Source organism: Phalaenopsis equestris, unplaced genomic scaffold, assembly GCF_001263595.1.
Source record: "Phalaenopsis equestris unplaced genomic scaffold, ASM126359v1 Scaffold235604, whole genome shotgun sequence".
In the NCBI taxonomy this organism is placed as follows: domain Eukaryota; kingdom Viridiplantae; phylum Streptophyta; class Magnoliopsida; order Asparagales; family Orchidaceae; genus Phalaenopsis; species Phalaenopsis equestris.
The window spans coordinates 194,886-209,522 of record NW_018253466.1 but is presented as its reverse complement, the minus strand read 5'-3'; the positions used below and the strand labels follow the sequence as shown (position 1 = coordinate 209,522).

The 14,637-nt window shown below is 36.3% G+C and overlaps 1 protein-coding gene across 10 annotated transcripts in view; it reads right to left on the bottom strand.

Moving 5' to 3' along the window:
- Window positions 1–14,637, bottom strand: part of LOC110039170 (Fanconi anemia group D2 protein homolog) — a 92,429-nt gene that overhangs the window by 23,329 nt on the left and 54,463 nt on the right. For 7 of the 10 annotated variants that reach the window (XM_020744138.1, XM_020744137.1, XM_020744140.1 and 4 more), the window contains exons 17-23: window positions 10,412–10,862; window positions 3,931–3,966; window positions 3,609–3,816; window positions 3,402–3,538; window positions 2,618–2,804; window positions 2,302–2,531; window positions 2,125–2,220 (exon numbers count right to left, since the gene is read on the bottom strand). In XM_020744138.1, coding sequence (XP_020599797.1) covers window positions 2,125–2,220; window positions 2,302–2,531; window positions 2,618–2,804; window positions 3,402–3,538; window positions 3,609–3,816; window positions 3,931–3,966; window positions 10,412–10,862 — 1,345 coding nt within the window. Of the gene's footprint in view, window positions 1–2,124; window positions 2,221–2,301; window positions 2,532–2,617; window positions 2,808–3,401; window positions 3,539–3,608; window positions 3,817–3,930; window positions 3,967–10,411; window positions 10,863–14,637 lie in introns of all 10 variants that reach the window. The other 3 variants (XM_020744144.1, XM_020744145.1, XM_020744143.1) reach the window with 3 other exon arrangements.

Below are 14,637 nucleotides of genomic sequence, written 5' to 3'. Positions count from 1 at the left end.
TAGTGGCTCTTTCATGTATTATTTAAATACTAAATTATTAGTAATAAAATTAGAATAACAGATAATTGATTTCCACCGTCCGACCGTCCGCTCTCATCTTGGTTAACTCCAAGCCTCAGGTCGGGTCATGACAACAGATGGTTAGGTTTGTGACATGTTGATGACCACCTTGTAGATTTCCTCAAATTTCCAAATGTATGATAAAAGAAGGAAATTATGCTATCATAGCATATAAGACAAGCAAAAGATAAAAAGAAAAATCTTCCCCAACAAAGATAACAAAAATCTATAAATTAAAAAAAAATCCCAACTCTTTCGAAGGACTTTTCATGCTTCTTCAGAGTCAAACTTTTCAAAATAAAAGGACCGAATTACCAAATTGGACATTACCCATTGGTTTCACTTTTATTCTGCAAAAAAAAATTTATGAATCAATATAATTTTTTATGGGTGCAAGCCCCTATAATTAACTACACTCAGTTACGAGTAAGGATATTTTTACTAAGACTTCTAGTAAGTGATAATTGATTAGCATACAGTACCAACAATTTAATTTTAGATTATAAAATTCACATTTTTCTTATGGAGAATGATATAGAAAATGATGATAAACACAATCAAAATTCGGCGAACAAAATAATCAATCCCAACAGTCAGGAAGAGAACTATTAGAGAGACAACTCCCTGAAAATAATAAAAAACAATCTGCATTTCAAAGCCTGATCAATATCAAGCAAAGAAAAATAGTCGAGATGCGACAAAGATGATATGATCAGCAAGGTCTGTCTTTCCCCCGTAAGCAAAAATAATGGATTTAAATTTTATAGGAGGCTTCGCATTTGCAATCTCCTTTGAGAGCACATTGGTCAGTTGCAACTTCCTCTTCTCAAATCATCTCTACTCTACGAGATTAGAAAATTCAATCTTCATCATTATTGGGATAGCTATTCTTATCATTTTTAGGGTTGGAGAGTAATGCTCACACACTGAAGTGTCACTTATGGATCGCAGAATTAGAAGATTGTTCAGGCATTTCAAATGTAGGAGTAGCGTAAGGAATCTGCTCCAAAATTCCTTGATTCATTCCATAGATGATTTCCTCCATTTATGATAGTTTTAGGTTGATGGCGAAATCTAAACTCCATATTGACTGAAGTTTCTCTGGCATGTTTTTTTCTTCTCGAAGTACTTTCCTTCATGTTTTTAGCATAAATTCATTTTCATCAGACATTTGAGAATGTTAAATCTAAATCTGTTCGTAGATATTATTAAAACCTTGCTAATAAACCTAAAAAAAAGAACATGAAAATAGAGATAAAAAAAATTTTAATTTTCTAGATTTCACTGAAATGAGTATTGGTATTGAAAGTGCCTCCTTTTGAACTCTACTATAACCTCGGCTTAGGTTGGGATTTGGTGGCACAAGAAAGGCTATATATAGAGCAACAATAATTAAATGAAAAAAAACATAGCAAATCCCAATAGTTGCTTGTCATAAAATGCATGAGGCACATAGCCTAATTAATATTAGTTATTAAAAATCTTAGACCATAGCCTTGAGAGACCAAGACAATCGGCTTATTTACTAAAGTTGATGACATAGTTGAGGAAAGTCACTAACATGGCTAAAAAAGGTTGCCTACGTGCTAAACAAATTTTGACGATAAGTGAGTTCAACATAGACTTGGCGAATTCATCTTAAGCCTAGCAAGTTTATCTTGGATCTGGAGAATTCATCTTGATCCTTGAACAGGACAATCACAACTTGAACCAGGTTTTCTACATAATGTGATGTAAACTGACAATGTCTACATCAGCTTACTAAAATCATTCAAAACTTCAAAAAAGAGACAACTGCTGAAAGGACGTATATTAGTATCTTAATTCAAAAGTAAGTAATAAATGTGGCAACAAATCTTGCCATTTTTCTGTTTTTTTCTTTTTTTTTACAGAATCCACATGGAAAGATTTCATTGGACAAAAAAGAAGGAAATGCTGACATGGCCTATTGAGCTATTTTTTTTTCACAATATCTAGAATTTAACTCAAAATGCAAAGAACAAAATAATTGAAGGAAGCTAGACCAAGTCATTGGCTTGCATGATGAGATTATTATGCATATACCTGTGGCAAAATTGAGCATGCCAGCTCATCTAGCAATTCGGAGGTAGACTCTGAATTTGTCAGATATATCTTCAATATCTTTTGCAAAAAATCCCCCTGACATTACCCAAAAAAATTGATTAAAAAAGTATGTATATTACCATGCCTATGATGGCTAGGAAATTTAATCACTCTTACATTGCCCTTCCATTCAGTCTCACTATCCTTACTACTCCAATCATATGCTAATAGCTTGTGGGCAGAAATGGAAAGCCTTTTTCTTAGAAAGTCAAGTATATTCTGGGAGCATCCCATATTGATGTTCTTCCCCTTTGTCTCCTGAGACTTTATCAAAACCGCCATTGAATTAACTAGTGATTGAAGAGCAGCAACCACTTCTGATGCCAGCAAAAATGACAAGAAGAATGCTGTAGAAAATTACACCTTTTAAACTCTTCTAAAACATATAAAAGAAAGGAACCAAAAAAATAGATGCAAGTCGCAATAATGTTACATTTTTCAAGGATGCCCTCAAGAAATGAGTACACGCCACAATACATGTAATCTATGCTTCCAGGCGCTGGATGTTGTTGAAGCCCTGAAAAGAAATCTTGCAGTGCTTCAGTTGGCTGGAAAACTTCAAGCAAGTCCTTGAGAATTCGCAAATTTTCCCCATGGTATAGTTCGCCAATGGATAAAATCTGCTGTCACAAAAAAGATGGGAATAAGATGAATGCACGGATCGCATTGGAGTTGAAAAAACTTTAATTATTCATGGATTAATAAACTCCCAAATAAACATAAACTAAAATTGCTTCTACATGAGTGTCGCAATGAAAAGCAAAGTGGAGTATTTCTTTTGTGTGATTATCTATGTATTTCAAGAAATATAAGTTCCTTTAGTTAATAAAAAAGTCAATACACAAAAGTTGTGCCAGTTCACCAATCTCCCACCAACGCAGGAACTTCAAAGAGACCCACAACTTTAACCGTAACTTTACAGTTGAATACGTGATTTGAACCGTGACCTCAGCACATCAATTTTAAATAATGAATAATAAACTTATTTCAAATTAATCAGCTCAATACTTCATGAAACTAAATTATCGACTAATAAAATACCTATGTATTAGAAATAATATCTTCAAAGATAAGAATCTAATAATCACTATCAAAACATAAGATGTCATCAATAATTTTCATGGTGAAGTGCTCTTAATTTAATGTTAATTTGGGGAGTGATCTATTTTTACTACACATAAAAAAATAGGTTAATGAATGGTCCGTCAAACAAATACCAAGCTGTAACAGCGAAGTACTTCTCTAAATACAGAACTGGCAACAGAAGATTCTGACATCATCAGATTAGACAACTCTGGGATTCCAGCAGAACAAGATTGAGATTTCCAATGATTCTGGCAATTTTCAGGACCTACTAAATAAAATTAGTCACAAAATTATGAATGTTATAAATAAAAAAAAATGATTTTGAATGGCAGATTTACCATCTCTAAGAATAGAAATTGCATTATCCAGATGTTTTCTTAGACTGCCAATGGCTGACTTTATCTTGATAAGAAAATCAATACTTGCCATCCTGCTCATGCCAGGTGATGCCTTATCTGGACATGCAGTAAAGCATTGCTTGATCGGAGAACTAAAGTCATTCAGTTTGCGGCGAAGTTCTCGCAGTAGGTACAAATGAAGAGGGAGCTATAAAGAAATTTTAAGAAATAAGACGGGAATTAATCAGTCAAGTGAATTTTCATTTTGTATTGCATGGGTAAAACGAGTATATCTACAAATATAGAAAGAGGAAAGAATTACCTCAGCTGCAGGATCAGCACAACAATCATGTTTACACTGCAGCAATGGAAATGAGACTTATTAGGTGAAAAAAAGAGCAAAACCGGGCCTCAATTGTGCATAAGATGATAGAAAACCAAAATCAGTAAAAGCAAAGCAACCTAAATGCACAACAACCATTCAACAAGGAAAAATTCAACTAAATCAAATGAAATAAAATAATTCTTTCAAGAATTTAATGAGCAGAACGCCTCCAAAAAAATTCAATTTGTTATCATACAGCAATTTGTTCATACACTATAGCGAGTTACTATAACAAAAATGGACCATTCAGCACAAGGATGTAAATCCGAAATGTGATAATATGCTATGATTCTATGGCTTCTAATAACTACTCTTACAGTTTACACATCAAAACCAGTAAAGTGGGAGCTTGGCAACGTCAAAACAATTAATTAATTTTTTTTCTCTTCAACTTCTCCCATGCTCGTATTCTCATGCAAATAAAGTCGATGACAAAGAAGGGCTTTAGCATGTCTTAAACCAAAAGTCACCTACCAAAACCACGATTGCTACCTCTGCATGTGATTCTTCTAGAAGCTATATCCATCAGAAACAGGGTTTGAACTTCTGCACTAAAAAAATTCCTGCAGGCCGCAGCTACACTTTTATTTCTCTCACACACACAACTCTCTCGTAGCAAACATTGATAACAATCAAAGGCTTTAACTCTTTCATATCCAAGATAATTTTACAACTCCATTACCACTTCACCCGCACCCATAACATTCCGCGACTATCGCTAACAATGATATCAAGGCGTTTTGCTTCTCCCATATGTGTTATTATCCTTGTTTCCAGTTCTCCAACACAAAAATTATCCCAAAATCAACATTGTTCGAAACAAAGACTTAAAATTCTCCAACACTGACAATTTCCATGGTTTTCGTGACATCAAAAATGTTCGCAGTGATCGAGAGTTGAAATAAACCATAGGTAGGGCTATCCCAAAAGCTCATCATTCTCGAACAACTTATGTTCGGTTTGCTAAATAACACATATTTGATTCATTAGTCATACAAGCAAGATGAACATAAATAATTTTTTTAGCTCAATTTAAAAAAGGAAACCAAACACGAATAAATCTTAGTTTGATTGAGTTCACCATTTTGCTCGAATTAATTAAATAATGAAATAAAAAAGATTTATTATAACATTTTTAAAATGATGTTTTATGTTGTATTAATAAAGTTGAATTTTATCAGCTTTGAAATCATTTAAGTTAAATTCGAGCCTAACATGAATTGGAACATACAAATTCGAACCTAACATGTTATTCACTAATCATTTAGAACACAAAACTATTTCAAAAACAGAAAAAATTAGAACGAACAAAACACAATTAAGCGCTAAGCTCGCTCAGGCTCGGCGCATTAATGGTCCTAATCAAGGGTAATTTAAAATTATAATTTTGTTTGAATGCAATCAAAAATGAATTTTTAATATTAATATATTGAAATGAATCAAGGGTAATTCAGGTTTAGAATTTTATTTGAGTGAAATCAAAAATAAATCTTTTATATTAATACAAAAGGAAAAGTAATCACTCAATGGATAAGGAATCCGTTGTTGACCTCATTTTTAGTGAGGTCTTAGTTTCTTACTCCCATGACCCAAAATCTAGCCTTAGGAGTTCTTGTTGACCATCTTAGCAGACTAGTAATGGAGTTCACCTCCCGTAGAACTTCAAACCACTTCTTGACTCATTTTTGTGAAGAACTCGCATGAGTGGTTCCAAGCACTCAACTTCTAGTTGCAAGGGCTAAGGACCAACATGTAGAGGGGTCAAAAATGAGTTCCTATAGGATCAAACAGTCTTAGGTGAACCCTTTGTGACTCGATTACTCGTGAACGCCGCAATTCACGCACTCACTGCACCACACACGACTTTGACTTGAATCGACTCGCCCTTCGGTGAACTCGTCCGGACGACCCCGGATGACGAAACAGACCGCGTCGACGCATCCAGAACGTCATCTTTAGCTAGGAAAAACACCCATATTGCTAAGGTTACACACGCGGGCCCGGACTCAACGCAGGTTCAACTCGGGTTTGATTCGGGCCAGACTCAGGCTTAACACAGGCCAAGTTTCAAATGAATCATTTAATCAGCCTTAATGAAATTTAATTAGGAATTATTATATGTCAAATAAAACTCCTCCCCTGTTGGAAATTCATTCAATCCCCAGCCAAAAGTCTCGCATAACGTCTCTCTGAAATTTTGATATACTCTTCCCCATGACGAGGCTCGGGGCTCTAGATTCAACTCATCACTCTCACGCTCGATCTAGCTCCTTCCGGCTGCTCGCGATTCTTCTCCTCCCAACGACGAATCCCTAGCCGAATCTCCCCTCTGTCACCGAAGCCCATGGCTCTCCTTCTCTCCCGATCCGTCTTCACGGAGAAGCATCGGATTCGCTCGCTTCGTCCCTCCCGCTCGAAACTCTCGCCTTTCTCTAGAGCCCGCCTTCTTCCTCCCCTCTCGGTTCATCTTCACTGCTTGCCTCTGCACCAAGACCTTCAACTGCCTCGCCTTCCCCTCGCGCGATCTACTCCTTCTCGTGTCGAAGACCCTCACTCGCCTCACCCGCTCCTCTCTGCGACTCGATCACAGCCCCCGATCGAAGCATCTGCTGCGCCTCTACCACTTGTCTGAAAATCCCTCTCGCCTCCTACCCTCTCTCGCGGGACAGAAGTTCCCCAGTCCTTTCGTCCGTGTGACCAGAAGCCCTCTGTCACCTCCTTCCTCGTCTGACAGTTTCGGCCTCCACTCATTCACGAACCGAAGCCTGCGAACTCTCTGTTCGGAAGCTCCCATTGAGGCCATCGTCCACCTCTCACGCGGCACCTAACTCGATTCGACCTCTCTCTTCCTCACGCACGCAGGAGAAGCGCCCGATGATCTTCCTCACTCGACTGAAGCTGTTGGCCTCCTCGCCAGCGACCAGCTACCTCTCTTTCCCATTCCTTTTCATTCCTTGTTGTGTCCCTGCTGTGTCGCAGTAAAGTAAGGACAGGTATATTCTTCCAGCTATCATAGCTATCAAATTGTTTACATAAATTTGAAATGAAATCCTCTCCACATGAATACATTCTTACAGATTTTGGAGAAATATAAACAATATTTCAATTATATGTTATTGCTAATTTTAAGTGTTTAGTTCTGGTTTTATGTTTCAAGTACCTAAATGCAAATATTGTAAGGTTTCAATGATCATTTACTTGTTGGTTTTAAATGCTTTGTAGTTGGTTTATGTTTCAAGTACTTAAATGCAATATTGTGAAGTCTCAACGACCATTTACTTATTGATCTTAAATACTCATTTGTTAATTTCATGTTTCGAGCACTCGAAAGGAAATACTACGAGGCTCGAGATGACCGTTATTCCAGGGCTTGAATGCTTCTTTACGGGTCTATATTATTTTATTTCTGAATAATGGTTAAGTCATAAAGATGGGGATTGATGATTTAATTAATTGGAAGATATAGAAACCTTAAATCACCTTAAACATAAGTTAAAGAGTAGGTTTCCTAGAGTTTTAGGAGCACACCCTAGGTGAGAGCCCATTTACCTAGTCCTTAGTGTAGGCTTCCTAGAGCTTAAGCACACACCCTAGGTGATAGTTCATCCACCTAACCCTCAGTGTAGGCTTCCTAGATTTTAGGAGCACACCCTAGGTGAGAGTACATTCACCTAATCCTCAGTATAATCTTCCTAGATTTTAGGAGCATACCCTAGGTGAGAGCCCATCGACCTAATCCTCAGTGTAGGTTTCCTAGACTTTAAGAGCATATCCTAAGTGAGAGCCCATCCACTTAATCTCTGTAGTGTAACCTCCCAAGACTTTAGGAACACACCCTAGGTGAGCATTCATCCACTTAATTTTCGAATAAATAACTAAACTTTGCACTTGACCCTGATTCACAAATTGATCAAGACACTAGACATCAGGATGCACCGAGACGTAGTTCATGCTTCCTTAATTAAATCAACAGTGAAATTCCCTCAATGACTTAACCTACAATGAAACCCAGTGCATTGGGATTTGAGCTTAAATATTACACTCAAATCCTCCAAGCAATTGGGGTAATTTCTTAACGCCATATATGGATCATCAGATTAGGATAAGTCCAGGGTCTAAGTGGCGAGGGCGATGACGACATTGCTTATGTGCGCTTAAACGAGAGATACGAGGTTAGATTATTAGAATAGTATCTCCTACCTCAAGGATCTTCAATAAGAGAGAGAAAAGAATCCAAGATACTATTCGCCGACTCTTGGTGGGATCGTTGCCCCCGACACTCTTAGGTTGTCAGTAGTTCTAGCACGATTAGAGTGACTAGCCTGTGGAGTATACGACTTTACAAAATATTTACAAAAAAATAAAAATAAAAATTTCTTTCGTATGTTAAAAAGAACTCTGCATAAAAAAGACTTAAACAACAACTTTTGCATGAAAAATCAAAGAAATTTTTTATGAAAATTTATAAAGGTCAACGGTTAGTCACTTAGATTGAGTTTAAGGACTGTCTTCTGTAGATTGTAGGCCTGGTAACTCTTGTTCGAGATCGGGAAGTACACAGCCCAGCTCTGAGCCCCCCACTTTTACCAATGTCTTATACTCAGTCTTGATCTTTCATGTGGCTAAGGGTTTCTTTTACTTGTGATTTTTATAACTCATTTTTCTAACTTTCGCGTTGGGTTTTCTCGTCTTGTTTAATTTTCTTGCAAGTTTATTTAAATCTGCTGCAAATCATACTATGCTCGCAATATTAATAACGCAACAATAGCAGATGCCCAGGTACGCTTTTACAGTTTATCTACAGCATTTTACTTTACTGCATTTTACATTTCAAGTACATTTTATTTACTTGCAATTTGCTTATTCTGCATGCAAAACAAAACCAAACATTGACACCAAAACTGTGAAACATAAACTACCAATCTCAAACACTTAAACCCTCGAGCTGTCGCGACGACAGAAGCTTGGAGCCAACTTTGTGGGCAGCACGGCGAGGAATTCAGACCGAGCAGCAAGAGGATCTTCTTCAGCATTATCTCTTCCTAGTATAATAACAACCCATAGGACTTCGAGGTAATTCGCCTAGCGCGACGTAAATCCTCACATTCCTTTTTTAGGCTCCTGTACATCTATATTGTGCAGCGTAAGTCCTAACCCGCCTTAGGTTCCGAGGTTATCGGTTATTCGCCTTGCGCGGCGTAAATCCTCACATTCCTTTATTAGGCTCCTGTACATCTATATTGTGCAGCGTAAGTCCTAACCCGCCTTAGGTTCCGAGGTTATCGCGTGACACGACGTAAACCCTCTTATCTCTGCGGGCTATTTGCATAATCGGGTATTATGCAAATACAAGTCCCAAATAATAAAATTGGCAAAATTGAACAATTGAATAACATAATCTCTAAAAATGCAGCCACACAGTAGGATAGTTTGAGAAGTCATTGAGGGTTCTCCTCAGGATCTATGACATCCCCTACCTTTTCTTTTGTTTGGACTCCTGAAATAATGAAATAATTGTTCCAATTTGACCCACTCCCACTTGCCTTTTCCACGTCCTACCGTGAAAAACTAAACTTTGAAATCTTTAAGACTAGTACCTCTGATCATTATCGAGAGTTTCCTCAGGTGACTTTAGTTATTTGAGGTGTAATTAACTATATTAACTATAGGGGCTTGTATAGGGGCTTGCCTCTATAGGAAACTTGAAACCCAGGTAAAATAAACCCTACATAATCTTTATATTAGATAGGTGAACTTGTCGGTCATACATAAAAGGTTAATAAATGGTTAGCAGATCAAACGGATGTCACAAATCTCTTAATTTGCAGGATTTGGTCTATTATGGAGGTTAGAAGAACGGATGTCACAAATCTACACTTATCTTTCGAGAGGGTGTAGTATTTGCGGTATCGGGCACGATTATGCAAACGATTATGCAAACTATTGTGCAAACTATTGGACGAATGAGATCCAATTGGTCTCATTTTTCAAAAATTAAAACATACTACTTTCAAAACCCAAACTATATATTTATTATATTTAAATTAAATTTAAAAAAAAATTATTTTTATATACCATATTTTCAAATCTATCAAAAAGTTGACCGACACCCGCATGAAGACTCCCATTATCAAAGACAAAACAAGGTTTACCAAGTTCACTTAGTTTTTTTAAGGCTTAAGCAAGTCTACAAATTCAGAAAGCGTAAATGAAATACATTGAGAAACAACCATGCATGCGGGTTGTTATAGCAGCATCTATTTTTCTGCAAATTTGCAACACAAGTTCAATACGGAAGACACTAAACGGAGAAATTTTGTGAAAGCCTCTCATCAGAAGTTCCCTCAACAATAATAAAATCCTCTTGAACAACAATAATCTTTTTAAATACCAAGAATTTATATATAGAAGCCCCTACCTCGGAGTAAGATAGTAGAGACAAGGAATCAGCATTTAGAGGTCTGAATTTAGATCTTTGAGCATCTAAGAATTTAGATTCTGCAGATAAATCTACAACCTCAACTTCATCAGCATTGCCAGGGCAATGACTAGCACACCGCTGTGTTTTCTCATGAGAAAGATACCTTGGAGAACCCTCATCCAAACCTTCTTGACTTGCCAACGCTGCTTTATTTAGGGCATCAATTATAGTAGGCTGCCTCAGCATTCCGTTAGGATCTAAATTTCCAGAGGCTGATGGATCTGTTTTATGCTTTTTTTTCTGCTTTGCTAGAACAACCTCAGACGATACTCTTTCAGAACCCTTCTTTCCCTGAAAGTTTTGTCCAAATTGGTCTATAGAATAACATACTTCAGGAAGGGATAGTGGACAAGGCTTCAGGATACCATCCAATATACTCTCCATCACACTGCATAATCCAAAATTAACTCGTTAGAATTCGAATGACAATTAGAATAAAATTTAGAAAATAAAAACTAGAAAAGATTAGCAATATTTACATAGAAATCATCACTTGAGATTATAATTTCATCTAAGTGGTAACAGTGACAGTGAACGATCATAAGTTTGTTAGAAGGCGAGAACCTTCAAATGAAAAATCACACAGTTCATTTTCATCAACTACATGAAAGAGCTTAACAAATGGGAGTTTCATTATTCTCACAAAGATTTGGCCATTCATGAACATATATTAAACAATCTAGAATTGACAAGTAACGAAAATCCCTACAAAAGATTCACTTTTTATTGTGTACTTCAAATTCAAAATCACTTAAGCTCACAACATAAAAACACCATGTATAAGACTCCGTTTTATTTAGAGGTTTTAAGATATTATATCAAAATACACATTTATGTAATACAGACCGTTCAGGGAAGTACTGTACGAAAGCAATGACCACGCATGACCTTGGTGCATAATGTATCCTTCTGACTTCAAATTAAATTGAGGATTCTTTTCCATTGCCAAAGTGATATGTTAAAAATAGAATTCAGCGCACTGTGAATTAATGGATTACAGAAATAACAATAGAATGGAATTATGGAAACTATGATGCTTGTGCCGCAGTTCTGGATCTAAAATAGATGATGGGTACCAATCAGACGAAATGCTAGAGATGCCAAATTTAAAAATTAAAAATCAATAAAAACCCTGTCAAAATATGAGCCTGCAAACAGAATACTAGACCAGAATGTTAAAAAATTTAGAAATCAGAACGCAATAATTCTTCAGGAACTTATAATTAGTGAATCAAGCCCACCATTGTTCGGGAACTTAATTGAAGGAATTCACTAAAAAATTCCCTCAAAAAGACTATTTCCAAATCTTGGCAACATTTCCATACCTAAAGCACAATCATAGCACCTGAAGCTTCAGTTTAGCATTTACTCGTCAGGCAGACAAGAGTATATGCAACAGTTCAAAAACTCAATTCTCCAATGCCCACTGAAGAGTCTTCAGCAAGCCTAAACAAGTCAGAGAAGTTATTGCAAAAAGCACCTCTCCTATCAAGTAACCTATCCAAAATCTAATATTTCCTTCACTTTCCTTAACAGACAGTGAGCCCCTTCTAGTGTTTGGAACATTACATACACCAGAAACTAGAAGCATTTCTTCTAATAAATATCTCTATTCTAACCTTATCAATGAGGGATTCCCTTCTAAGTTTTGAGTTATGGGAACTTGAAATGACTTCAGCCAAACATTTTTGTACCCCCTTCCAGAAATGAGAAGCATCTCTCCTTATGAGCCTTCACTTCTTGAGGTCATAGAATTGCTTTATTACTTTCAGCCATGGAATGTTGCCATTATAATTAGTCTCCATCTCCACTTTTCTAACAACGTCAAGTCATCTCTTCTTTTAGGACAAGAGCATGGAACCCCCTTAACCTTTACTTTCGCCAAAACGATCCAAATCAATGGAATGATATTGGTGGCAACCATCCTGCTTGTAATCCCAACTCTGTCAATTCAATCTGGGATACTGCTGAAGAAGGGAATTAGAGAAAAATAGGTTATAATGAAAAAAATTGGAATTATTCTTCCCTCGCCTCTCACCCTCAATTTCTTTCACTTTAACAGACATAGTTGAGCAATTAATTGATCTTAGGTTGCAGGAAAGGGTTGTTGACTTCTAGGACTATCCACGAGTGAGAATGATGGCAAGAGAAAGTTGAGCAAAGGAGCAGAAAGAAGGAAGTTGGTAGGAAATGTTAATTTGAGTAGATTTACAAGCCCTCAATCATCATCATTTTCCTTGGATTGATTTAGGTAAACCCTAAACTCCAGCTTCTTCCTCAATTAATATAGAGCTTTAAGTAAATGATTAAAAAAATTCATATTAATCAAAGGAATTAAAGATCACATCTCACTCCTCTTTTAATTGTACAAACAAAAGAAAAAATTAAAGCTAGAGGCAGTATTTTAAGTTTTGGAGTGCATATCCTCATAAAAAAACAAGCTATAGAGTATGTTGTACTTAATATGTTTAAGAAAATGGTTTATGTTTAAATGGAAAACTGTGATTTGAATAGGAATTATTTGATAATTGTAATTTAGTATGCATGAATTCATGTGAAGTATAACTCCTTTGTAAACTAGCTTGAGATATGCATACTAGCAAAGTTAGGTTTAGCTTTACTTAAAAAGAACATTATAAGAACTTCTTAGCCCTTTAAATAAGTAGTTATAAGTGACTCGTAATATTAATTACTCATGCATATTTCTCTCAGAAGTTAAAACATAAACTATTTTCAAGATAATGGCTTATATTAGTGGATTGTCAATGGTGTGAAAGAGATTTATGCCTTAAAAATCAATTTAAGTTAAATTTTAAGTAAAATGAACCAAAATGTAATAAGAAGGAATGTTCACTTTATAAGAATAAATTCTAATTTATAAGGTTATTGGACTTCCTTATATAGAGATAAAAGGAGTTGAAAGATTTAATCTTATGTCGTAGGAATTATTCTTGATGGAGGTGACTTATGATAGATTTAATTAATGTAGGAGGTGATGAACTTATGCATGAGGATTGATCCATTAAAATGGAAGTCTTGAGTGACGCCATGGCTTAAGCTTAGAATTCAAATTACTGTAATGTGGGTAATTTCATTTTGAAAAAAGAGCACAATTTCTTTTCTTCTAGATAAGATGCATTTGATGGATATGCTTTACTATTGATATGTCTGCATCCGTGGATCATATGGGCCCACCCAAGAATCAGCCGCTACGGCTGAGGGAGAAATTATTCTTCCTTGATTATCCATTATTGTGTTTTATTTCTTTTCTTCTTATCATGATGGTTTGAATTTTCCTCCTATTATATTAGGGTTAGCTTGAGTTGTATATATACTGTTATTTGTTTGTATTAAATAAATAAATAATGAGAGTTTTTCTTTCTACGAAATTTCCTCCTAAATTCCACATGGTATCTAAGATAGGAGACAAACCCTAGATCTCTTTTTCAGCCGCCTAAATCATGTCAACAGGCACCAGCCAGCATGCAGGCCCTCCCCAGCTTCAGCTTCGGCTTCTGCTCTCTCTGACTGTCGTATCTCTCCCTGCAACCGCTAGGTAGCCTGTAGACTTTCTTTCGCTTCCCAACCGCATACATCCATGTGCTTCCCGGTCGTAAACTTCCCTGCCACAGTTGTTCTTACATCTAACAGGGACCAAAACTTCTCTCGAAAATCCTAAGTTGACGACAGACAGTTTCAAGTGAAAATTCTATGTCGACAACATGGTCTCTCTCTCTAGTAAAATTATGTGTTGGCAACAAACAGTTTCGTTTTCTAGTGGAAATCTTGTATTGACGACGGACAATGCCTCTCTCCAATGAAAATCCTGAGAATGACATGATACGGTATGAAAGATGCTTCTTTATCTTCAAAATTTACGTATGAACCAGATGTTTGGTTCTACAGCATATGAAGTTTATTCGTGCATCACCAATCACAAACTACATGGTGACAATTTACTCTAATGTTCTCAATTTGTGTTCATGTACATATGTGCTGAAGAAAAAAATGAACAACTCTTGAAAAAAGTATTTGCACTAGAAAATATTGATCCTAAACATCGAACATGGAAGATTGAAGATCACATGGTCATGTCATGGCTTGCCGACTCCATGGCCACAAAAATTGAAAAAAAACTTCCTTTTTTACAACCCGACAAAACA